The 13,926-nt window shown below is 38.8% G+C and overlaps 3 protein-coding genes and 1 pseudogene across 3 annotated transcripts in view; all 4 read right to left on the reverse strand.

Moving 5' to 3' along the window:
• The window catches only part of LOC105905944 (zinc finger protein OZF-like), a 138,920-nt gene that overhangs the window by 109,377 nt on the left and 15,617 nt on the right, over nucleotides 1–13,926 (reverse strand).
• LOC116219691 (zinc finger protein 3-like) lies at nucleotides 314–1,946 on the reverse strand. Its single transcript, XM_042703806.1, has 3 exons — nucleotides 1,929–1,946; nucleotides 818–994; nucleotides 314–733 (listed from the first exon to the last, which is right to left on the reverse strand). The coding sequence occupies exons 1-3, from the start codon at nucleotides 1,944–1,946 to the stop codon at nucleotides 314–316; spliced, it is 615 nt and encodes a 204-aa protein (XP_042559740.1).
• On the reverse strand, nucleotides 8,140–9,018 carry LOC116219692 (zinc finger protein 391-like). Its single transcript, XM_031563410.1, has 2 exons — nucleotides 8,481–9,018; nucleotides 8,140–8,312 (listed from the first exon to the last, which is right to left on the reverse strand). Exons 1-2 carry the CDS (start codon nucleotides 9,016–9,018, stop codon nucleotides 8,140–8,142), a joined length of 711 nt encoding a protein of 236 aa, XP_031419270.1.
• On the reverse strand, nucleotides 10,562–13,610 carry LOC105905957 (annotated as a pseudogene).

Here is a 13,926-nt window from a genome sequence, read left to right on the forward strand (position 1 = left end):
TACATACCAGTGTGAAGTCTCACTTTAAAAACCCACTAAACTGAGTTAAATAGGAACCAGGTGACAAAAGAAACTTTATTATTGTTTGAAGTACAAAGAGGGCATTATTATTTGCACCAGAATTTATTTGATTGGTGTATATTTCAGCCTTTGCATATATCACGTATTTTGGTGAGGTTCTTGTATCCAGTATGGATCCTCTGGTGTCTAATGAGACTACTCATTTCAGTAAAGGACTTTCAACACTGAGAACAGTAATACGGCTTTTCTCCAGTATGGATCCTCTGGTGTGTTTTGAGATAAACCATTATACTTAAAGTCTTTCCACACTCAGAACACTGATATTTCTTTCATGGATCCTCTGGTGTTTCTTGAGAGAAGACATCCAACTAAAAGTGTTTCCACACTGAGAACACTGATATGGCTTTTCCCCAGTATGGATCCTCTGGTGTTTCTTGAGATCACAATTTTCACTAAAGGCCTTTCCACACTGAGAACACTGATACGTCTTTTCTCCAGTGTGGATCCTCTGGTGTTTGTTGAGATCACCCTTATGACTAAAGACCTTTCCACACTGAGAACACTGATATGGCTTTTCCCCTGTATGGATCCTCTGGTGTGTCTTGAGAGAAGACATCTGACTAAAAGTCTTTCCACACTGAGGACAATGATATGGCTTTTCACCTGTATGTGTCCTCTGGTGGATTGTAAGTTCACTGCTACTTTTGAAACCCTTCCCACATGTAGAACATTGATATGGCTTTTCTCCAGTATGGATCCTCTGGTGTGCCTTGAGAGCACCCTTATGACTAAAGACCTTTCCACACTGAGAGCATTGATGGGGCTTTTCTCCATTATGGATCCTCTGGTGTGTCCTGAGAGAACACATCTGACTAAAAGTATTTCCACACTGAGGACATTGATATGGCTTTTCTCCAGTATGGATCCTCTGGTGTTTCCTGAGATTAGACATCTGACTAAAAGTCTTTCCACACTGAGAACACTGATGGGGCTTTTCTCCAGTGTGGGTTTGTTGATGAATTGCAAGAGCAGAAAGTGCAGGAAAAGTTTTGAAACACTGGGAGCATTCATGTTCTTTCTTCCTTGTGTTCGATTGCTGATGTCTGATGACATTATTTCTTCTTTTGTCTGTACTGTTTTTGCTAGAATGGATCCTTTGAACGTCTCCTATAACATTAGAAATTTTTTTTTATATCATATTCTCACTCTACTGTATTTGTTACATTAGCACTACAACACTGAAAACAGTGTATTTTTCAATGACTGGCTATTTGCTAGAATAGTACTTGAAAGTCCTTTAGGATAAAAATATCCACCTAGAGACTGGACTGTAAATGTAAGCAGGGATTCAGAGACATGTAGAGATCTGGAGACAAAATGATGGCAGACATTTTAAAATGTTATAAATTTAACATACTCCAAATTATTTCCCATAATTAAGGTATTCCCATGGTATCTCTATTCTCTCAATAGGTCTCACATTTCATCGAGTAAAGCACAAGATGAAGCCAGGGGGTTTTATTTTTGTTTTTAACTAACCTTAGTTCCAATGGGATGAAATATTAATAAATCTATTATTATTGTCATTATCATATTAAATATTATGCCAGTTATCTAGCTGATGTTACAGTCTCTTCAATTTTACTTCTTAAATCATAATAGGTAGAAACCCTTCCAGAGTGCCTGTTCAGCTTCATATTGACACAAGTTCATATTTACAGATATTAACACGCGAAAGCAGCAACCAAGATGTTTCCTTAAGCTAAAGACAACTAGTTAAAAAGCTACGATAGGCAGAAATCATCTAAGTTCCCTTGCAGCTTCATATTAACATGATGTCATATTCAATTCATATTAACTATCATATTGTTCAAGTGGTTCATGATACAAACTAATGTGCAACTTACCTGTAGGGTTAGAGTCATTGTGACCATATTCTCTCATATCAGATGTTTCCTCCTGTTTCATTTCCACTGGTGAATTCTCTTCTTCTTTGTGGGTCAAGGTTGGTGATGTGTATATTTCAGTCTTACAATCAGGTTCCAGTCCAGGCTTTTCTTCCACTTTCTGAATTGCAGACAGATATTCTTGCAGGAAATCATCAAATTCTTCTTCTTTGAACTCCTCCTTCACTGACATGAGCAGTTGTGGTGTTTCAGTAGATCCTGACATTTCAGACTTCAGTTCTGTTTCTCAAAGAAAATCAAGTCAAACCTTCATTCAATGCAAGACTCATATAGTGAAATGAGCAAACAAAGAACTACAGTGTAGTTGAACTGTTGGAGATTTACACTACTAGAGTATGCCTCCAAAGAATGACACACATAATCCTTCAGAGCATCCCAGTAAGGAAATCCACTCTAACATTCCTTCAATGCATAGATTATATGGTGAGTTCAGTATCCATCCAGAGCATCCCAGTGTGTACCTTACAATTGTGGGTTCAGACTCCCCTCTGTGGTGTTATTATAGTGCTTTTTCTGTCTGACCCATTAGCTTCCTGGGTTCAAGCCTAACCAATCAGCTGCAGGAGCTTTTGGAATGCAATCTAGAAAGACAAGGGATTATGGGCAGGAACTACATGTCTCTGAGCACCGTTTACACCTCTGATGGTCCTTTAGGTGGGCACGCCCATTGCTCAACCTGCTGAAACTACACAAAGGAGTGTAGTGGGGGTGGGGTGGATGTGTGAACTGAGAGGTGATGGGTAGGGAAGGGTAGGGGGAGTAGGGGGATAATCTGAAGAAAGCCTCCATTCTTAATCAGAATTTTTCATGTTTGAGGACTTTTCATTTGTTTTTATTTTTTATGACTATGGGTGGCAGTGGAGTATCTTGCCCAACTAGAATATGTGTAATATGTGTATTAATAATACAACAGGAATAAATACATTGTTTTAAAAGGCAATCCCTCTGAAAGCAATCCCTCTGAAAGCAGAGAAACAGATTCAAACCTATATTGATATTTACCAGCAAACCTTATGAATGTAATACAGGTCACAGAGGCATCATAACAATGAATGGGGCTCTACTTTTCAAACATAGGTATCCATAGTGTGTTCATCAATGATTCATGGACTTCTCAAGTTACCAAACTATAGAAAGATATCTTTTCATCATTGTGTAGGATAGAACCATGATGGTAGAATACTAAATGAGTTAGTGATTAGAAAAAATGTGTGCTCAGTGCCTAACATAAATACATTTTTGATTCACTCTTAATTGTTTTATTCACTGAAGTCTCCTCGCTGAATCCATGTATAAAAAATGTTAAACTTTCTTCAAGGCTGAGTTGATGTGACCAGAGGTGACCTTTTTTTGAACCACAAATCTTAATAAACCGTCTATGTTTCACCCAATGTCAGCCTAAATGTACATATCTAGGTGGTTATGAAAGATTGTCTCAAACCGAACGGAGCGCTTCAAAATATATGGTTAAAACCATGGCATTAATACAAATCCATATTATTTCAGCTGATGTCAGCATTATGTTTACATATGTTTACATATCGTAATGAATGTGTTTCACAAACTATTTGCTCACATTTTAAACATTTCAACCCATGCTTTGGACACTGTTATATTCTTTTCTATATTTAGGCTATTACACTTAATTCTAAAGGGTGGTCTAGTTGGTTGTTGCAATCAAGGAAGCTGGAGCGGTTCGGATCAGAGCCAAGATATTTTTTGTCAGACAAGAAATATCACTAAGTACTTTTCTGAGTCTAAGTCTTTTCTAAGTATTCTAAGTGGAACAGAGCTCTGAGAGTCGCCGCGTGTCGGGGTCTTCAGGAGATGGACGTCCTTTCTCTCTCTGCGAGCTGATCTGAACCACGAGCTTCGGGCACAGCCTAATTTAACTGGGGCTATTACGTAAACAGATCGAAATGTATAACAATTCTCTGACACGTACACACGTACACATACATGACCATGACAGTCCATCCATGTCCTTCAGCCAGGCCCAGGATGGTTCACAACATATACACATTCCACAGCGGAGATGTCTCCGTGTGCCACAGCATATGGCCTCCCTCCATTCTAACCTTACAGGAATGTGGGCCTCCGGGCCTAAACAAAAGACGAGGGCCATATACAAGTTTTTAGGGACATAGGAAATATCACTGGAATCTAACAACACTTATCTCTCTATTTAGCTGAACTCCTCCACCCAGCTGGCTTAATCAGTCCCAGCTGAGTGCCTTTTACACACTACAGCACAGGTCAGTGATGAACTTTACCATTCAAAACTAAAGTGACATACATGTTTATCAACAGATAGCCCATAAACAGTTATGTAGCAAATGACAGCGTTGCCAAGCTACTAGCATGTTGAACAACTTTGTGTGGATTCCACCTTTTCTCTATTATTACCATTGGAGCAGACACACACACACAGACACACACACACTTACACAGACACAGACATACACATGTACACACACACACTGTCCCTGACAAGTAAAAGTTGTCTCCAGACTGTTCTTAAGACATCTGAACTCCTCCACACAGCTGGTCATTGGTAACTCCAAAATCCCTTTTTCATGAAAAGCTACAGTACTTAGACAATGTCCTTGGTCACTCTATGTGGAATTGCACCACCTGCCTAAACTCTTCACAGTTTTTTTTTATAACAGAAGGCTATCACCTCACCATCAATATAAAGCCTCTTTATTTCAATAAAACTAAAAGTACATGCATGGTGAGAATACAAGGCCCCTTCTGAAAGCTGTTATCAGGTGAGGACAATCAAGCTAATTATGCCCATTCATCACCCAGAGGCTGTTGCACTGCCACTGCAAAACCAGTGGGGGTGCAGAAGGGCCTAACAATAATCACAAGTGATCAGTGTTTCCTTGATGCTCACTTAAAGCCTTTATATTCCAGGCCACTGCAGGATGCAAGTCTCTTTGGATAAAAGTGTCTGCTAAATTTCAGGCCCTTACTTTTACCTTGTGTTACATCATATGTGTTATTGTACAGTATATTGTCAATTTCTGTGTCTAATTTGTGTTTTACTATATATTATTGATTTCTAGCAAAAGCATTTGTGTAATTTATTTAGTTCATTAAGTTCAAGTTACTTATGCTTACTTACAGAGTGATTGCTGGTTCTGCTCCCACCTACTTAAATGCTCTTGGAAGGGCAAATGTAGACTATTCCTATTCGTAGTTCCACATTGGTGGAACAAGTTGCCCAGCTCTACCAGAGCAGGGGCGTCCTTCTCTACCTTTAAGAAGCTCTTGAAGACCCAACTCTACCAGAGCAGGGGCGTCCTTCTCTACCTTTAAGAAGCTCTTGAAGACCCAACTCTACCAGAGCAGGGGCGTCCCTCTCTATCCTTAAGAAGCTCTAGCTCTACCAGAGCAGGGGCGTCCCTGTCTACCTTTAAAAAGCTCTTGAAGACCCAACTCTACCAGAGCAGGGGCGTCCCTCTCTACCTTTAAGAAGCTCTTGAAGACCCAACTCTACCAGAGCAGGGGCGTCCCTCTCTACCCTTAAGAAGCTCTTTAAGACCCAACTCTACCAGAGCAGTGGTGTCCCTCTCTACCTTTAACTTGCACTTACAGTAGTTACATTCCTGCACTTTTTTTTACATTTAGTAATTTAGCAGAAGCTTTTATCCAAAGCGACTTACAAGGAATTTTGCATTTATCCATCAGGAGCAGTTAGGGGTTCAGTGACTTGCTCAAGGACACTTACACACTTGGTAAGGAAGAGTGGGGAATCGAACTAGCAACATTCCAACCTTTTAATTACTAAACGACTCCTCTACCTCCGGTACCACTTTTCAATTTCGTATGGACAATAGTGTTTATTGTTACACTAGATCTATTTGCTCGTAGCTTGACTGTTCTCTCCCTTGTACATCGCTTTGGACCAAATGTAAATGTAAATGTTATTTGTTTGTCTGACAATCTATACAGCATACCCAAAAACACAAAACAACAACAAAAACCGCAATAATAATAATATTATATAGGACAATGTGTTGACATATATATAAAATGCAAGAATTAGTGTATTCATGGATTATATGGAAGGTTTAACTTTTGCACAATTTATATGGTGAATAATACAATTTGCAATATCAGGGGAAAATGGCATAAATTGCTGATTTTGTGGAATGGTATGAAACTGGGGCCGATATGTGACCAAGAACCATTGACTGGTGAATTACAAAAACTCGAATAATCTGGACTCTCCTGTATCTCCAATTTAACTAAATAAAAATATTAAACAACTCAAAAACAAAAAAAAAGCATGTGGCTGTTCGAAAACCTCCATCTCTCTCTCTCTCTCTGGATGTGCAATGACAGTAGACAGTACAACTATACTGCATTTCTTTGTTTTCACATGTTGACTATATCTGTCTTGAAAGTAATTTGAGTGAGTAGAATATCGCCAAGTTAGCTCATTTATTTTCATCATGTTTTCTGCTCAGTTTTCTTGAAACAATAGAACAGGATTTCTCATGATAACTCATTTTCATTTCAATAACATTCTACTATGGCTGATGTGAGCATATAATCAAATATGTAATATCAAGAGACACCAGAGAATCCACAACGGGGAGTAGCCGTATCGGTGTACTACATGTGGGAAGAGATTCAGATGTAGCTCAGATATCACTGTCCATGTTTTTGAGTTGTTTAATATTTTTATTTAGTTAAATTGGAGATACAGGAGAGTCCAGATTATTCGAGTTTGTGTAATTCACCAGTCAATGGTTCTTGAGCAGGATCTAATTTATTTTCCCTGTAGAGGTTTTTAAAAACAATATCATATTTTCAATGTGTATACTTGCTATGAGGTTCACCCTCATATTGAGAGAGATTTTTCCACAGAAATATGAGAGTTTGGAGAGAATGAGGAGAGGTGTTTGTTTACCTGTTTCAGATGATATTTCAGGGTTATTGTTTTTTTTTAGACATGACATGACATGTAAACAAAAATGATCAAGGAATGATCATCTTTCTTCTCTTTATACTTTTCTAAACCCAGAGCAAATGTCCTCTGTTCTTCAAAAGTAGGTCTCCCTGATGTAGTTATTACATTCGGTCAGGAAAAGAAACTCATCAAATGTCCTGTTCTTAAAAAGTAGGTCTCTGATGTCATCATCCACTACCCCTTTACTACAGTGAGTGCAGAGCCTGTTTTCTCGAGGTAGCCATGTTTTTTTGTGTCTACCCCTTTCAATGACAATACTATGTCCCTCCCGCCCTCCCCATGTCCTCTTTCTTTCTTCCCCATCTCTGACACTCAACATATCTTTGAGCGGTAGATAATCTCCATATGAGGTGCTGTTTAGGCCATCAATCTCGGGTGCTCGCACAAACACTACTTTTTTTTGTACAAGCACTAACTGCTGCTTGTCAATTACATATTGTACACACCCAAACACATATCCCCCCACCCCACATATACTGTACATACTTGAAAAAACACTCAAATCATTTTTGTACTAAATTTTTATTTCAATCTCTACTACATCACACGTTTCAAATATGAAGAAATAATACTTCATCATGTACTTCACATTTTGTTTAAAACTCATAAAACTCAAAATATTACAGTAAGTGATACTCCATCATGTATTAGCAGGGCAGCACATCATACACAAACACACCCTCACCCTGCATAAAAACACTCAAATCATAATTTTTTACTCAATTTTTAAATCAATCTCTACCACATCACACGTTTCAAATATGAAGAAATAATACTTCTTTAGGTACTTCACATTTGGTTTAAAACTCAAAATATTTCAGTAAGTGATACTCCATCATGTATTTGCAGGGCAGCATATCATATGAATGGATCCTCTGGTACTTCTTGAGATGAGACATTCGGCTAAAGGTCTTTCCACACTAAGAACACTGATGTGTTTTTTTCAGTCTTTGCATATATCAAGTATTTTTGTAAGGTTTTTGTCCCATAAGCCTTTTCTCCTGCTTGCGTCCTCTGATGAACATTGCACTCTTGTGTGTACTGCATGGATGGGGCCTTTAGGATGTATATTCTGATTTACATTGAGACTAGATATTCTATTTAAGGCCTTTCCACACTGAAGACACTGATAAGGCTTTCCCCCTTCATCCGTGATCTGATAGGTTGTTAGATGGGAGCTACTCTAGTATGTACTTTCTGATGTGTCTTGAGATTGCCTTTAGTATTAAAGCACTTCCCACATGTAGTACACAGATATGGCTTTTCCCCAGTATGGATCATCAGGTGTGTCCTGAGAGAATACATCTGACTAAAAGTCTTTCCACACTGAGAACACTGATGTGGGTTTTCCCTGGTATGTGTTATTTGGTGGGTGGTAAGTTCACTGCTGCTTTTGAAACTCTTCCCACATGTAGTACACGGATATGGCTTTTCTCCAGTATGGATCCTCTGGTGTCTGATGAGTTTTTTCATTTCAGTAAAGGCCTTCTCACACTGAGAACACTGATATGGCTTTTCCCCAGTATGGATCATCAGGTGTGTCCTGAGAGAAGACATCCGACTAAAAGTCTTTCCACACTGAGAACAATGATGGGGCTTTTCCCCAGTGTGGATCCTCTGGTGTTTCCTGAGATCACCCATTATAGTAAAGGCCTTTCCACACTGAGAACAATGATGGGGCTTTTCCCCAGTGTGGATCCTCTGGTGTGTCCTGAGATCACCCTTTCCACTAAAGGTCTTTCCACACTGAGGACACTGATATGGCTTTTCCCCAGTATGGATCGTCTGGTGTTTCTTGAGAGAAGATATCCGAGTAAAAGTGTTTCCACACTGAGAACACTGATATCGCTTTTCTCCAGTATGGATCCTCTGGTGTTCGTTGAGATGACACTTTTGACTAAAGGCCTTTCCACACTGAGAACACTGATACGTCTTTTCTCCAGTATGGATCCTCTGGTGTGTCTTGAGATAAGACTTTCGGCTATAGGTTTTCCCACACTGAGAACACTGATGGGGCTTTTCTCCTGAGTGTGTTAGTTGATGCATTGCAAGAGTGGAAGGTGCAGCAAAGGTTTGGAAACACTGGGAGCATTCATGTTCTTTCTTCCTTGTGTTCGATTGCTGGTGTCTGAACACATTCTTTCTTCTTTCCTCTGTACTCCCTTTGCTAGAATGGATCCTTTGAACGTCTCCTATAACATTAGAGCACATTTTTAATATCATATCCTCACTCTACTTTATTTGTTACATTAGCACTACAACACTGAAAACAATGTATTTTTCAATGACTGGCTATTTGCTAGAATAGTACTTGAAAGTCCTTTAGGATAAAAGGATCCACCTAGAGACTGCACTGTAAATGTAGGCAGAGATTCAGAGACATGTAGAGATCTGGAGACAAAATGATGGCAGACATTTTAAATGTTATAAATGTAACATACTCCAAATGATTTCCCATAATTAAGGTATTCCCATGGTATCTCTATTCTCTCAATAGGTCTCACATTTCATTAAGTAAAGCACAAGATAAAGCCAGGGGTTTTTAACTAACCTTAGTTCCAATGGGATGAAATATTAATACCTCTATTATTATTGTTGTCATTATCATATTAAATATTATGCCAGTTATATAGCTGATGTTACAGTCTCTTCAATTTTACTCCTTAAATTATAATTGGTAGAAACCCTTGGGGTGCCTGTGCAGCTTCATATTGACATAAGTTCACATTTACAGATATTAACACACGCTAGCAGCAAACAAGATGTTTCCTTATGCTAGAGACAAATAGTTAAAAAGCTACGATAGGAAGAACCCCTCTAAGTTCTCTTGCAGCTTCATATTAGCATGATGTCATATTCAATTCATATTAACTATCATATTGTTCAAGTGTTTCATGATACAAACTAATGTGCAACTTACCTGTAGGGTTAGAGTCATTGTGACCATATTCTCTCAAATCAGATGTTTCCTCCTGTTTAATTTCCAATGGTGAATACTCTTCTTCTTTGTGGGTCAAGGTTGGTGATGTGTATATTTCAGTCTTAGAGTCAGCTTCCAGTCCAGGCTTTTCTTCCACTTTCCGAATTGCAGACAGATACTCTTGCAAGAAATCATCAAATTCTTCTTCTTTGATCTCCTCCTTCACTGACATGAGCAGTTGTGATGGTTCAGTAGATCCTGACATTTCAGACTTCAGTTCTGTTTCTCAAAGAAAATCCAGTCATTCAATGCAAGACTTATATAGTGAAAATGTGCAAACAAAGAACTACTGTTGGAGACTTCTATAGAACGCTTCCAAATAATGACACACATACTCCTTCAGAGCATCCCAGTACCAGTCAGTTCAGTTCTGTTTTGCAAAGGAAATCCAGTCTAATAAAGAATCCCATTGCCTACCTTACCTTGGTGAGTTCAGTATCCACCCAGAGCATCCCAGTCTCTACCATACGATGGTGGGTTCAGACTCCCCTATGTGGTGTTAATATAGTGCTTCATCTGTCTGACCCATTAGCTTCCTGGATTCAAGCCTAACCAATCAGCTGCAGGAGCTTTTGGAATGCAAATTAGAATGACAGAGGAGAGGCTTGGTCATGGTTCAACCTGCAGAGACAACACAAAGGAGTGTAGATGGGCCATTCCTGGATGTGTGAACTGAAAGGTGATTGGGTAGGGCAGGTTATGTGGGGGTGGGTTGGAGGTGTGAACTAAAAGGTCATGTGGTAGGTGGTGTGGGCTGGTAAACTGAAGAAACCCTCCATTGCTCTTCAAAGCTTTTCATACTGTACTGTATGTTTGTGTGTGCATTTAGGTAGGCCTATATGTATGTGTGTGGGAATGTATTCATGTTTTCTAATAGTTTATAACTTGATATGAGGAAAGAGGATATTATAAGACCTTTATATAAGCATCCAATCTTCGTTAAAGCTTTGTGTGTTTGTGTGTGTGTCAATTCTGAATACTTTTTATTTGTTTTTTGTTATGACTGTGAATGGCAGTGGAATATCTTGCTCAACTACAATCTGCACTCCTATTATTAGGTACCCTACATTAAGGACACAACAGAAATGAATACAATTCACATGAGTCAATTTACAGAACTTTGTTTCTTTTTTTCGTAGAACGTCCCATAAACAAACAGGAAAAGACTCTTATCCACATACCCATACAACAGCATACATTAAATTATAAACCTGCAGGTAAATAAGCCATAGAGACACCATAGACCTGATAAATGGGTGCCTATGTTTCATACAGACCCCTCAGTAGCCTGATCACCAGTGATTCAGCACTGGTAAAGAAAACATCACAATTAAACAGAAATAAAATAATAGGTTATGATAAAGTACACACAGGGTCATATCCTGGCACCAGTACCCCAGACATTTAGCCCTGTTAACACTGAACACTTTTAATTTGTTATTTGCCTTTGATTGTGGGAGGCAGTGGCGTATCTTGCCCTGCTACAATGTCTGCAATCCTTTGCTTACTGTAAGTACCCTCCATTAATAATAAAACAGAAATAAATGCAGTAAACATCATTGAAAAGGGTATTTTGGCAGTACTCCCACTGAAAACATAGGAACAGACTCGTACCTATATAGAGATTTATCAGCAAACAATAAGAAATAATCTAAACATTCAGGTAAAAAAGCCATATAGACACCATAATAATATGAATGAGATTCTACATTTCATACACACCCATCTGTAGCCTAATCATCAGTGACTCATGTAAACACCTACATTCAGCCATGTGTTCTTCCTCAGAGACTACTGAAGTTACCCAGCTACAAAAACTTTCTTCTTCAGTGTGCAGAACGCTAACGATCCAAACTACACGTCTCACTGTACTGAAGTTACCCAGCTATAGGAACCCTCTTCTTCAGTCTGCATAAATGTCATGATGGATCCAGCGATTGACTAAATGAAAAGCTTTATTTTTGCAGTAATCACACTCAAAGAACAAACACAGACTTACCAGAAGACATTACAATATAACCATGCAGGTAGCAGAGTAACACAGACATCACATGCATGAATGGGTGTCTACATTTCATACGTCCCCATCAGTAGCTTGATCATCAGTGATTCATGGATACATCTGTATTCAGCCAAGTGTTCCTGCCCAGTGACTACTGACGTAACCCAGCTAAAGAAACCCTCTTCTTCAGTCTGCACCAGGTTATTAATCCAACCTACATCAGAGAACATATCACAAACATCAACACTGTCAACTGTTACAGCTATCAGCATAGCGAGTATGCTAACATTTATGCTGCTAACTTAATGAGATGATAAGACACTGTGTCATGATTTATTTTTAATAAAGACATAATTCACATAATTACATCCGTTTTAAATAGAGGGTTTATCTGAATTGGTATTCACGAGTTATCATACCAACTACATAAAATAGTCCATCACACACATGCCATCAAACTAATGGGACATGAAGCAGTGGCAGTGATTGGGACACACCATGTATACCCTTATACCACCATTAGGAAGACAAAAGAAGTAGAAATAAATTGCAGTTTAACATCAAGGTGTAACTTCTGTGCAATTCAAAACACAGTAAAAAAATAAAGTTGGAATATCAGGGGGAAATGCAGTAAATTGCTGATTTTACGGAATTGTACGATACATGACATGTGTCACTGACAGTGATATCTGAGCTACATCTAAATCCCTTCCCATGTATAGTAAATTGATACGGCTATTCCGGGTGATGGAGTCTTTGGTGTGTCTTGAGATGACCCATTTGACTAAAAGTCTTTCCACATTGAGAACAATGATATGGCTTTTCCCCACTGTGGACCTTCTGGTGTCTCTTGAGATGAGCAATTTGACTAAAAGTCTTTCCACACTGAGAACAATGATGTGGTTTTTCCCCAGTGTGTGTCAACTGGTGCTTTATAAGTTCATTGCTGCTTTTGAAACCCTTCCCACACGAAGTACACGGATAAGGCTTTTCTCCAGTGTGGATCCTCTGGTGTATCTTCAAATTAGATATTAGACTAAAAGTCTTTCCACACTGAGAACAATGATATGGCTTTTCTCCACTATGGACCCTCTGGTGTGTCTTGAGATTTCCCATTTGACTAAAAGTATTTCCACACTGAGAACACTGATATGGCTTTTCTCCAGTGTGTGCCAGCTGGTGGATTTTAAGTTCTTTGCTACTTTTGAAACCCTTCCCACATGTAGTACACGGGTATGGCTTTTCTCCAGTGTGGATCCTCTGGTGTGTCTTGAGATGAGCCATTTGACTAAAAGTCTTTCCACACTGAGAACAATGATGTGGCCTTTCCCCAGTATGTGTCAGCTGGTGGATTGTAAGCTCATTGCTACTCCTAAAATCTTTCCCACATGTAGTACACTGATATGGCCTTTCTCCAGTATGGATCATCTGGTGTCTCTTGAGATGAGGCAATTGACTATAGGCCTTTCCACACTGAGAACAATGATATGGCTTTTCCCCACTATGGATCCTCTGGTGGATGGTAAGTTCTCCGCTACTCCTGAAATTCTTCCCACATGTAGGACAATGATATGGCTTTTCTCTTGTGTGTGTTCGTTGATGAATTGCAAGAGTGGAAGGTGCAGCAAAGGTTTTGAAACAGTGGGAGCATTCATGTTGTTTCTTCCTTGTGTTCGACTGCTGATGTCTGATGATTTTCTTTCTTCTTTCCTCTGGACTCCTTTTTCTAGAATGGATCCTTTGAACGTCTCCTATAACATTAGAAAATATTTTTAATATCATATCCTCGATTCTCAATCATTGATATTCTCAATTTGTTACATTAACACTACACAGTTTAACCCTAAAAACAATGTATTTTGGATTGACTGGCTATTTGCCAATTTAGTATATCACTTGGAAGACAAAATGATAGTAAGCATTTTAAATGTTTTAAATGCAACAGACTGCAAATAATATCCCATTATTATGG

Source organism: Clupea harengus, chromosome 26 (assembly GCF_900700415.2).
Source record: "Clupea harengus chromosome 26, Ch_v2.0.2, whole genome shotgun sequence".
NCBI classification, from domain to species: domain Eukaryota; kingdom Metazoa; phylum Chordata; class Actinopteri; order Clupeiformes; family Clupeidae; genus Clupea; species Clupea harengus.